The following is a 12,925-nucleotide window of genomic DNA, read 5'->3' as shown; positions in this document are numbered from 1 at the left end:
GGAAAATTCTTGCTTAAGTTCTCAGTCCAAAATTTATACCACTTGGAATGCAGAAATTATTTAATCTTCGACTTAGATGCAATTTCTAATTATTTTTCCAAACTTAAAGCGAACAAACAATGCTGCTCCGTACATAATACAATATTATTTCGAAAAATAATTTAAAGTAGACTAACTATATCTTTTTCGGACAATTTTTGCACGTATGATACGTGAGCTTTTAGGTGCCTTATAGCACTTGACGATTGTTTCACAAATTCAAATTTACAAAGAGATTAGGTCCTATTGATAAGCTGTGAGATATATTTAAGAAGACTTTAGTAGGCAATTGAAAGAGAAGCAGTTTTAGCGCCCTTTTTTAGGGGGATTTGACATCCAAGTAATTTCCAGTAATGATTTACTCATTTAACTTTGGATCCCCTTTAAAAGAATTGTGGATATAGTTTTCGACACAATCAAATATCTTTCGTTTTAGTTTCACTTATAAGTTCTATTTCGATCATGGGTAAAAAAACGAGGAAAAGAGGCTCTCGTGGCAAAAAGTTCATTAACAAATACAAAGAAATACAAGAAAAAATCAAGGTTCAAAGAAGTAACCAGGAGTATTCGAGAGAATATGAGTACGAAATGGTAAGTACTATTTGCAAATCCACGGAAGAAGGTGGACAACAGGGAGATGAAATCAACGAGGATGGTTTCCAAACGCACTTTGAAGCAAAGGTGTTAGAAAAGATTGATATCGAAGGGAATTTTGAAAATGATAAGCTGGGTATGAAGTTCAAAGAGTGCATGGAAATTAAGGAGTGCAAGGATATGGAAAAGGTTGACCTCCAAGAGAGTATGCTGGAATATTTTGAGTTGGAAGAAGAAAATGAGTTCCAGGTTAATGACGTCTATTATGAAAACGATGATAAAATGACCCCACAACAAAGAAGTAACGTTAACAAAACGGTGTACACAGCCAATGAATTATGTAAAGACAATGACCTGGACTCTTACGAAGCACAGATTTATAATACACAGTCTGAAAAAAATAAATCGGCTCTTAATAAGTCTTTTTTGAATGCTTCTTTTTTGTCCAAGAAAGAAGAAGATTTTCAAAAGGATCGACCAAGTGTTATTCAGGTAAATCATGGCGCATCACTTCGTAATCCAGTGGACCCATATCTTAACGAAACCAAGAAATATAGCAGTTTGTCCAAAAAAGTACAAAATTTTCAAAAGGATCGACCAAGTGTTATTCAGGAAACACGTGGCGCATCACTTTGTAATCCAGGGGATCTACATGTTTACTGAGGCTGCCATAATCTTGAAGACCGCTCACGAAACTGCTATATCAAGCTTTAAACTGTGCAAAAACACTGTTTCCTCCTATCCTGCTGCAGGTAGTATTTTTTTAGTATATTCAGATAGTATTGAACGCATACAAGACTACAAGGCCGATGGTTACCGTTATAGCAGTACTAGTGGGGGACACTCGGTAACTGTACCCTCTCTTCATCCAAAATTCAGAAAGAGAGTTAATCAGCGGCTGATTGAAGGCAAGACGGTTGATCTGAAGAGATATATCTTTCGATATGAGCCATGTGTATTCAACTGTCCACTTAAGCACTGCCTATATACGGTTATTCACTATGTTGGTATTTGTGACAGAAAATGAATTTGTGACCCCCATGGAAACCATGAAAAGAAAGAAGGAGTAAAAACCACCCCTTTTGTGCCTTCTGAGAAATCTGTAATAATAAGAGCTAAAACAATAGCAAAGACCACAATAATGACGCCCCGAGAATATTTTCATGGGGAGATTAGTAAGACAGTGAATGAGCTGCAGACAAATGTTCCGAGAAGTCAGAGGCAGGTAAACGACACCTTTTCCTTGGCCAGAAAAAGTATAATATCCGAAGACGCATGTAACATGATTCGATATCTTATGATAGAAACTGATTTTGTTGTGACAGAAAAATTTTTTGGGCAAGGAGAAGCAGCTGTCACCTGTGTATCAGAGTTTGCAATTTTAGAAGTTATATATTTCGTAAAACACGGTATTCCGATAGTGTTCTATTATGATACAAAATATGACATTGGAAATTACTGGGTTTCAGCACCGACATTCCAACATCCTGACTTCGACCATAAAGGAACAACACCTATCATTCCAATTGCATTTTTACTTCACTCAAATAGATCAGCTGATTCGCACGAAGAGATGTTTATGGTTCTTATGAAGAAAGCACCAAGCATCAATTCACCTCGAAATGTTTTTGTGAGTGATATAGAAAAGGGTATAAAGGTTGCGAGAAATAAAATATTTCCTCTTATTCAGCCTGCTCATTGCTGGCTACACTACCGGATCAATGCTAAACATGCACTTCAAAAAATGGGTGCACCTAAAGGGGACATCAAGGTAGTTCAAGACGATATTCTTCAGCTGTTAAGATAAAAAAAAACAACATAGAGGAGTACAACCAGATAAGAACTGAAAGGCTCGTGAAATGGTCCATCCCTGCAATTAACTATTTTCAAGTTAATTTGGAATCTGACATGTTGAAGTTTGACTGTGCCTTCATCGTTTCCCAGATCCCTGATTTTAATCCAGTCTCCGGGATAACCAACAATACCACAGAGTCATTCAACGCTGTGATGAAAAGAGTTATACAACAACAGCTAGACGTACCAATGGACAGATGTATCTTGGGCCTCCTTTGTTTAGACGATGAATATTATACACACGTATCTCGTGGATACAAGGAAATAGGAGATTATATACTCCTTGAGAAGGCACATAAGGAATATATAGTTCATATAAAGAAGGAGGAAGATCCAGTTGAATCCATGAAGGAAATGTTTCTGCGTATGGTCCAAAAAGTAGATGGATCAGATTTCTTTTGCGAAAAAAATACGACAAAAGAAGACCACCAGCCAAGTGGTATAGTTGACATAGCAGAAGCACTATGGAGAAAGGACATGTCACATTTTGCAACGAAAATCAAGTGTATCTTGTTTCAAATCTGACTAGAAAGAAGGTTAATGTTGTGACACCACGCACAGAAACAATCACTGTTAGAGGAAATAAAATTGTTACAAAGGGTACTAAGAGGAAGAGCTTGGTTGAACTTTCTGATTGTTCTTGTGATTTTGGAATTCCTGCATGCCCTTGCAAACTAGCAGTTTTAAGATCTTGAGGACATGATCTAGTAACCGAAAAATCCAATATACAGCTGAAAACTCTCAAGAACGTCAAAGTAAGATCTAAAAGGTATGTGAGGCCTGGAATAAAAAGCTCATTAACCATTCAGGACTGTTACAATATTAAACCTGCAGCTGATTCTGCAGCAGCCCATAAATTGTCGTTTACTTCTGATAGTGATAATCAGGATGAGGGAAGTTTTACATCTCCAATAAATGAAACATCAAAACCTATTTTAAAAACAAGTGGAGAACAGAATACATTAGAAACAGGTATCAGAAATAAAAACAAAGAAAATACTGAAATAGCTTCACTTAAAAAGACTTCCAAGTACCAATCGAGAAGCTCTGACGGGGGATCATAATTCAAAAGTTGCAAAGCAAACAGAAGATATACAGTTTGTGAAGACTGTAAAAAAAGGAAGCATTGCCCCACTCAACCGGTGAAACCCAGAAAAATGGCAAGGAGACGGAATATTCGTTTTGAAGCTATCCCGTCTACAATTCCTACATCAATTTGTCATGGTTATGCGTTTACAGGTCCCATAAATGATTTGTATGACGAGGCAAAAGAAGTGATCAAGCTTTTAAAAAGGCTTTTTGGAATAGTGGTCGAATCTACCAATTCTGCTGTCGTAGAAAACGCAGCGAAACTAGTTTGGTGGAGAGCTACTAATTTTCCCTTAAGGGACACAGACGTGTTTACGTTTTTCTTTGAAGACATTGAATCGCTGCTGAGGCCTGAGACTTGGCTCAAAACTGAAATGGTGTCCTACCTCGTGAATCTTGTTACTTCTGGCTGTGTGTCAGCAAGAACTATCGATATTTATTCTACTTTCAATTTGACAAATATTGATGCTTTAAAGTCGTACCCAGAAACGCCCAGAGAAAAATTTAGTGATGTTTCACATGATTGCAGTGTTCCGTTTGTTCCATTGTGTGTCAATATGCGTGATATATTAGATAGGGAGCGCAAGAATCATTTCATTTCGGGAATATGTGATTTCTCCAGGAGAACTTTTTATCTTCTCGATAGTTTGAAGTCATTAAACCGTACTCAAGGGAGGCAAGTCCTTTCCAACCTAAAATATCTCATGGATGGGATTGATAAACGCTACACAGAACTTTAACTTTGTTCGTGTGGAATTGCTCCACAAGTAGATTTGTCAAGCTGCGGGCTTTTTGTTGTCAAATATGCCCAAGACTACGCAAATGTGATAACCTATTTGGGAAGTGCACTGTCAGTTGATCTTCCATCACCTTCTAAGTATAAGCGGTCAAAGGGAAGATCCACAGTATCCAATCAGAAAGTCATAGACTTATATAACGATGATACTGAAATGGCAAATATGAAAACTGTGGAACTAATGAATAAATATTGAAACGAATTGGCTGTCCAGGTACTTTAATCTCTTTTAATAAAGAACAGAATGGCCAGTTGTTATAACTGTCGAGAACAGATACCGGAGAACATGCAGCTCAGATGTAAAAACTGTAAAGCAGTTGCCTGTAGTGAGTGCGAAGCAGAATCCAGCAGGAACTTCTGTCAACTCTGCTGTGTCTAAGGAGAACTAGACTAGACATCAAGATCAGAGCTAACAAGAAACAACAACAGAACTAAACTAATTCTTCCGAAATTTTATCTCTTTGAAACACCAACAAAGCTGACAAAGACAAACTAAACTACGAAAGAGCGCAACTGAATGTCCTAAATCATTCTTTATAATCGGAAAACTTTCAAAGAACACTTAAAAATACCAACTAAGCTAACACTGACAAGATAAACCAGGATACATCGGAACTAAACAGCGTCTTCCAAAATAATCTTTCAAACACCAACAAAGCTGATACAGACAAGTTAAACTACGAAAGAGCCCAACCAAAAATCCTATATCACACTTTTCAAACGGAAAACTTCCAAAACACAATTGGAAACATCCTTTTTCTGTCGTCGATTGTCAAGTCATCAGAAGAAAAGCCATTGGAATATGTTCTTTAAGTTTAAACGGTCGATTCTAGTGTACACGGTTATTTTATAGGAAAATGTCTGAAAATAATAACAACAAACCCATGTGGCTGCATAAATTTGACCCCTGGATAAATATATAACAAACTGAGACAAAGCTGTTTTTTCCTTATTATTTGCATTATTCCTAATCTTGTGGTACCCCAAGTGTTAATTTAAGCGACCTACCACAGATTTTGAACTTTACATATTCAGACTTCTAGGTCAATTAATCCATTTTCAATTTTCTCGAGAGTTGTGCATCTTCTTCTTCACTCTAATTTTAAAGTGTTGCCAGTCTCCTATTGCGAAGTATTTGTTTTTTTTTCCAAAAATCTACAGATTACGTAAACTTAGTTGTTCATCTTCTTCATTTGGAGAAACCTGTGCAGAAGAGAGCAATAACGAACACGAAGGGCCGTAGTGGTACCGGCTGGACATCTGTCCTTAAACTGCTGGGGATAGGCGATTCGGGTATCTGCACTTCCCACAGGTCCAATCCAGTAACCATTCAAAGACGGCGATTAATTTTTAATTTTGGGCTGCGTTTTCATTCACCCTGCGTTTTCATTCGTGCTGCGTTTTCATTCCCGCTGCGATCCTTTTTTACGCCGGCCACAGAATAAGAAATAAAGAAAATACCAACAAGTACATGAATCCGAAAAGTTGTGCGAACAAGCATGGGTCCTAAACAAGACCGCTAACGGAAATCATCCAGTCCAAAAAATTTCTAGATTTCTGCGGAGGCTGCAAACAAGGTCTTGAGCCATAATCTAAGGCTGTATTACGTGATGGATGTGAAAAATGGTTAGTGTATAGAGTACATAAACATATCCATCCAAGAGTATGAACTCTTTACAAAGAAATCAACCGTAGGAGATATGCAGAGGTACTGTCCGATTTGCAAGCAATCTGGAACATCAGCAGACCCCCCTTCATTAGTAGAAATCTCGAGCCTTATAACATCCAATGTCCCAAGTGCTTCGGCTATCACGGACATAGTAAAAAGAGCGGTAGAGAAGCTTAAACGTGATATCACCGAAAGGATAGATGAAGTCAAAGAGTGTGTCGATAGCCTTGAGAAAAACATGGTGGAAAAATATACTATCCCAGAAGTTGAAATCAATTGAAACAAACCTCTTGGAATCATACAAGGAAATCACAGACCTAATTGACCACAGCCATCCGGTTGACCTGCTCCTTCTGGACTTTGCTTGGGCCTTTGACAAGGTTCCTCACAGTCGACTGCACTCCGAAATATACGCTATCGGCATCAATCAGGCTGTTGTAGACTGGCTGATGAATTTCCTTACAAATCGCAAGCAGAAAGTTCGCTTATTTGCTACAGACGGCCAGCCAATCTACTTTGACCAGACTGAAGTATTGAGCGGAGTACCGCAGGGAGCTGTACTGGGTCCCAACTCTCTTTTTGATTTACATCAATGATGTATTTAACCATATTGACAATGGCATGCACTTGTTTGCTGATGATGCCAAACTCTTTGGTATTGCATGCCCTCAGAGCATCCAGCGTGACATAGATGAGCTACAAGTTCAGACAAAAGACTGGCTTCTCCAATCTAATGTAGGAAAGTGCTGTGTATTACACCTTGGACCCAATATTCCAATGGCGAACTACACGATCTACAGCCCCACCACCAAAGTAAGAGAGCAACTAGAGAATAGAGCAGAAGAAAGGGATCTTGGTTTCATCATTGATGATAAACAAATTTCACAGCCATGTCCAGAATGTTGTTTCCCGTTCAAGCTCCAGTCTTGAACTGCTAAAATGAACTATCAACAGCAGACAGGTATCTATATTTATAAAATTATTTAAGGCTCTCGTCAGACCCCATCTCGATTTTGGTATGTGTCTTGCTGGTCCTTCTTGTCGACAAGATGTGAGACTCATCGAAATCGTACGAGACGAGCCAAAAAAAATGCATACGAAGTCTAGCATCGACCTCAAATGAGGACCGCCTCACATACCTCAAACTACCCACTCTAGTTTACAGACACGTTCGCAGCGATATGATGCTTACTTACAAGCTGCAGAACAAAAAGTCAGCAATCTTTGGCGGCAATCTCAGTACAAGTAGCACAACACAAGAGGACACTCCAAGAAGCTACCAAAGTCAAGCTCCCGATCAAAAACTCGCCAAACATTCTTTACAAGAAGTCATAAACCGTTGGAATCAACTGAAAGATTCAACTGTCAATGCTCCCTCCATCCAGTCACTCCAAGTCTGGAAGACCTTAAATCTGTCAGATGGATTAAGAGAAATTAAGGTGAAATGCCTTGGGAAATATAGTTTATGCCAAAGGGTGCTGTCTGCCAGCCATTGTGTGACATAGTGGCATGAATTATCTTGGACTACAACTTTTTAACAATAACACGGTATGTTTTCACAGCTCAAATAAAAAACACCTATTGGGATACTCAAACGTTAAAAACGCTCAAGCGAGGATGACGGGCAAAGAAGCGAGGATCATCAGAATCATTATTATCATCATCATCATTATCATAATCCCGATCAAAACCATCCTCATTATCATCATCATCATGCAATTTAGTGATAATCCAAGATCATGCTTTGTAAGAAGAATGACCGGGTCCTTGCTAAGAAGAAACCGGATTCATAAATCCCCGCCCTATCTCTAACTACCTGAAGTAAGATCAAAAGTGCTGTGCTCAAGGAGTAGTAATCTGGATCCCAACGAATCATTGGGAAAAAGAACTGTGGAAAGGGGGAACGAGTTTCCCAGGATGGGGCCAGCTCTGCCTCCAAACCAAGTGTTTTGACTCCTGCCGTAACACCAACACGTCACTCCTCATATACTTCTGAACCTTGCACTCCAAAAAAAACATGCCCATGTTATAACGCAGTGACTGAAAGTGCTACCGCGAGAGGTCATGAATCATGCTACGTCAGAACTGAGAAACCCGTTAGAAAGATAAATTCATGAGTGATTTAGGCCAGACTTTGCCCATCCCCCTATAGACAGCTTTGTCGAGAAGATGTAGTTCTACGCGCCTCGTCCGCATGTGCTTTCCCCTTGCAAGTGTTAATGCTACCCCATGTCCTTTGCTTTGCTTATTGTGTGTTTTATATCATAGGTGATTGGGTTGTAATAAAAGATTGAAATCAACTGCTAAAGCTACTAAATTCATTTTTGTATAAACAATTTCAACGTTGCCATGAGTTGGAATAATATCTCTTTTTCTCTCACCACCTCCCAATTTTTCTTCTTTGCATGGTACTTAGGAACTTTTTTAATTTGTAGTTTCCGGATTCTTTCTAATAGAAAATTTTAATTTTTTGGCTTTACATTTTTCAGTTTGTCTTTATTCGTTGTAGGTTTTACCGTTTTTATGACAGTATTCGCTGCATTATAAATTTACACACATATTCTGGGAAGTGAACGAGGCGAGATGAATGTTGTAAAACATGCAGGGAAAATACAAACTAAACCTGGCAAAGAATAAATTTTTGCACAAGGAATACATTATATTCGTACATATTGTAGTATTTTTATTCCAGTAATTAAGATATTTTTACAGATATTATCATATATTTTTTCCAAATGGAAGGGTACAGAAATAAGAAGTAAAAATTATTAAACAGAATCAAAGAGTAGAAATTATGTTAACTTGCAATTATGATTCATTACTTACGAATCCAAGAAATAGAAGATTGGATTTTAGTAGAGCTTTCAAGATTAGTTTTAGGATATTGTCAAAATTGCTGTCCTTCATTTTTTTTCAACTAGTTTAGCACTGTTGACTCAGTTTTTTCAAGCATTGTGAATTTTTAATTCTTCATTTGTCTTCCTTTTTTTCCAAAGCAGTGATGGACTGAAAATTAACCACAGAAACGACCCAAAAAAAGTTGACGAAACTTATTTCTTTTACATATAATTCAAAAGGAATGCCTAGGCTGAATTTCAATGGGTAATTATTCTTATTTTTATTGCTTAAAGTTTATTGCTTAGAGTTTGCAAAGCTCTTTTTTTCTATACTAATTGCTAACTGCAACCGACCCAAGCGCCATAAATATTGTCTAGGCCACAGGTTCGTCCGACAGATTGACCAAACCCACAAATGAAATTTATGAATATGTAGTTGTCGGTAAATTTTAGCCCATTTCTTCATATCACCTCAATAAAACCCAGGTGGCGCTAATGGGCCAAGGAAGGATCTTTTCTACTCGAAGCAAAAATTGTTTGCACCCACAAGACTTTCTCAAACACAATAAAAAATACGACACTCGAAGCAGTCGGATAACCCCTTGGTCGAGCTGCAATCGACCCAAGCGCCATAAATATTGTCTAGGCCACAGGTTCATCTGACAGATTGATCAAACCCACAAATGAAATTTATGAATATGTAGTTGCCGGTAAATTTTAGCCCATTTCTTCATATCACCTCAATAAAACCCAGGTGGCGCTAATGGGCCAAGGAAGGGTCTTTTCTGCTCTAAGAAAAAATTGTTTGCACCCACAAGACTTTCTCAAACACAATAAAAATACCACACTCGGAGCAGTCTGATAACCCCTTGGTCTAGCTGCAACCGACGAGCTTGGTCGAGTGGCGCTAATGGGCCAAGGAAGGGTCTTTTCTGCTCTGAGCAAAAATTGTTTGCACCCACAAGACTTTCTCAGACACAATAAAAATACCACACTCGGAGCAGTCTGATAACCCCTTGGTCTAGCTGCAATCGACGAGCTTGGTCGAGTGGCGCTAATGGGCCAAGGAAGGGTCTTTTCTGCTCTGAGCAAAAATTGTTTGCTCCCACAAGACTTTCTCAAACACATTAAAAATACCACACTCGGAGCAGTCGGATAACCCCTTGGTCGGGCTGCAACCAACGGGCTTGGTCGAGTGGCGCTAATGGACCAAGGAAGGGTCTTTTCTGCTCTGAGCAAAAATTGTTAGCACACACAAGACTTTCTCAAACACAATAAAAATACCACACTCGGAGCAGTCGGATAACCCCTTGGTCGAGCTGCAACCGACCCAAACGCCATAAATATTGTCTAGGCCACAGGTTCATCTGACAAATTGATCAAACCCACAAATGAAATTTATGAATATGTAGTTGCCGGTAAATTTTAGCCCATTTCTTCATATCACCTCAATAAAACCCAGGTGGCGCTAATGGGCCAAGGAAGGGTCTTTTCTACTCTGAGCAAAAATTGTTTGCACCCACAAGACTTTCTCAAACACAATAAAAATACCACACTCGGAGCAGTCGGATAACCCCTTGGTCGAGCTGCAACCGACCCAAACGCCATAAATATTGTCTAGGCCACAGGTTCATCCGACAGATTGACCAAACCCACAAATGAAATTTATGAATATGTAGTTGCCGGTAAATTTTAGCCCATTTCTTCATATCACCTCAATAAAACCCAGGTGGCACTAATGGTCAAGGAAGGGTCTTTTCTACTCTGAGCAAAAATTGTTTGCACCCACAAGACTTTCTCAAACACAATAAAAATACCACACTCGGAGCAGTCGGATGACCCCTTGGTCGAGCTGCAACCGACCCAAGCGCCATAAATATTGTCTAGGCCACAGGTTCATCTGACAGATTGATCAAACCCACAAATGAAATTTATGAATATGTAGTTGCCGGTAAATGTTAGCCCATTTCTTCGTATCACCTCAATAAAACCCAGGTGGCGCTAATGGGCCAAGGAAGGGTCTTTTCTGCTCTGAGCAAAAATTGTTTGCACCCACAAGACTTTCTCAAACACAATAAAAATACACACTCGGAGCAGTCGGATAAACCCTTGGTCGAGCTGCAACCGAGAGCTTGGTCGAGTGGCGCTAATGGGCCAAGGAAGGGTCTTTTCTGCTCTGAGCAAAAATTGTTTGCACCCACAAGACTTTCTCAGACACAATAAAAATACCACACCCGGAGCAGTCGGATAACCCCTTGGTCGAGCTGCAACCGACGAGCTTGGTCGAGTAGCGCTAATGGGCCAAGGAAGGGTCTTTTCTGCTCTGAGCAAAAATTGTTTGCACCCACAAGACTTTCTCAGACACAATAAAAATACCACACTCGGAGCAGTCGGATAACCCCTTGGTCGAGCTGCAACCGACGGGCTTGGTCGAGTGGCGCTAATGGGCCAAGGAAGGGTCTTTTCTGCTCTGAGCAAAAATTGTTTGCACCCACAAGACTTTCTTTAAGACAATAAAAATACCACACTCGGAGCAGTCGGATAACACCTTGGTCGAGCTGCAACCGACGAGCTTGGTCGAGTGGCGCTAATGGGCCAAGGAAGGGTCTTTTCTACTCTGAGCAAAAATTGTTTGCACCCACAAGACTTTCTCAAACACAATAAAAATACCACACTCGGAGCAGTCGGATAACCCCTTGGTCGAGCTGCAACCGACCCAAGCGCCATAAATATTGTCTAGGCCACAGGTTCATCTGACAGATTGACCAAACCCACAAATGAAATTTATGAATATGCAGTTGCCGGTAAATTTTAGCCCATTTCTTACTAAAACAAATGAACTGACTAGTCCTAGTAAGGGTTCATGTAAGATTTGCCCCTCACTCTATCGGACTATTTGTCTTAGCTTTTTCTACAATATGCCATGGCTAGATGCCCACACCTACTTGATTATAATTCAATAATATTATTTCAAGAAGGGTTCAAGGGACCGCTAGGCCAAATCCGCAACTGACACAAGAGCATAATACATTGATTTATTCCAAATTTACTGTTTGAACGAGAAAGACAGACCATTACCAGACACTTTAGAACTCGATTAATGTAGCACACCTTCTTACACTAATCTCAGTGCCATGTTTTATGTTGCCATGCTTGCTTGTTTCAATCATTATAGAATATTTCAAAAGTAAAATTTATAATTTCTATAGGAGGAAACTATGAAATCACAGGCTTAATACTCAATAATATTATTTTATCGTATCAAAAAATTCTAAGGAAACTCATCTTTTTCATTTTTCATGAAAATGTGGCTTTTTGAGAAAAAAAGAATCTGTTTTGGATTGAGAGATGTCAAATTTGAAGCAAAATTTAGCTAGTCAAGAGTCAAAATGTTGAGATGTGCTCAAAAAATGGCCTTTCAAATGGAGTTTCTAAACTACTCTACTTTGTACAAGGGTAAGTCCATGTTTATTTATAATTTAAAACTGCTTTGCGGAGAAGTAAGGTATATTGTGCAAAAAAATAATTTAGTTCTTTCTTTTTGCATCGAATTTATGTAAGCCGTCTCCCAATCTTATACGATCACCGTGTCCGATTTGGTCACTCCTGGAAAAAAAACAACAAACACAAGAAACACATACGTGATTTTGTTTGTGGTAAAAATTTTAAATTCCGCATTTTGGTATATAGGACCTTGAAACTTGAAAATAGGGTTATTTGATGTGCTGAATATGATGGTGTGATTTCCATTTAGATCACCTGTTTTGGTTGCTTTCCCTCTTTCAAACATAGATCATATTTTCACTGGCTTGTAACTTTAAATGGGTACCATTAAGCTTAATGAGCTTTATATTTTTGAAATCAACTTGAATGTTCGATTCTTTTGTAGTATGCACTATTATCAAATATTTGTGTTTTAGGGTTTCGATTACTCTTGAGCCGGGTCACCCGGTACTTACAGCTTGTCAATTTTGATTGATATTATACCTAACTCTGTTAAATGGTCATCATGTGTAGTTTTGCTTCAGATTAAAAATTACCATTTGC

The 12,925-nt window shown here is 38.9% G+C and overlaps 2 protein-coding genes across 2 annotated transcripts in view; both read left to right on the top strand.

Moving 5' to 3' along the window:
• LOC136026837 (uncharacterized) overlaps positions 1 to 12,925 on the top strand; it is a 52,029-nt gene that overhangs the window by 32,373 nt on the left and 6,731 nt on the right. Inside the window, exon 2 of the mRNA XM_065703545.1 lies at positions 476 to 12,334. Within this exon, the coding sequence (XP_065559617.1) occupies positions 502 to 1,296 (795 nt within the window). The 5' untranslated portion in view covers positions 476 to 501 and the 3' untranslated portion in view covers positions 1,297 to 12,334. The remainder of the gene's footprint in view (positions 1 to 475; positions 12,335 to 12,925) is intronic.
• Positions 6,242 to 6,637, top strand: LOC136026810 (uncharacterized). The gene has a single exon (XM_065703510.1). The coding sequence runs from the start codon at positions 6,242 to 6,244 to the stop codon at positions 6,635 to 6,637; it is 396 nt and encodes a 131-aa protein (XP_065559582.1).

The sequence above is a fragment of the Artemia franciscana genome, chromosome 5 (genome assembly GCF_032884065.1).
Source record: "Artemia franciscana chromosome 5, ASM3288406v1, whole genome shotgun sequence".
Taxonomy (NCBI): domain Eukaryota; kingdom Metazoa; phylum Arthropoda; class Branchiopoda; order Anostraca; family Artemiidae; genus Artemia; species Artemia franciscana.
Note: the sequence above shows the minus strand (reverse complement) of the source record. Positions and strands in the feature narration are given on the sequence as shown.

What these genes read in the sequence shown, in the direction of transcription:
- LOC136026810 (XM_065703510.1), top strand. Translation starts at nt 6,242, where the DNA reads ATGAAGTCAAAGAGTGTGTCGATAGCCTTGAGAAAAACATGGTGGAAA.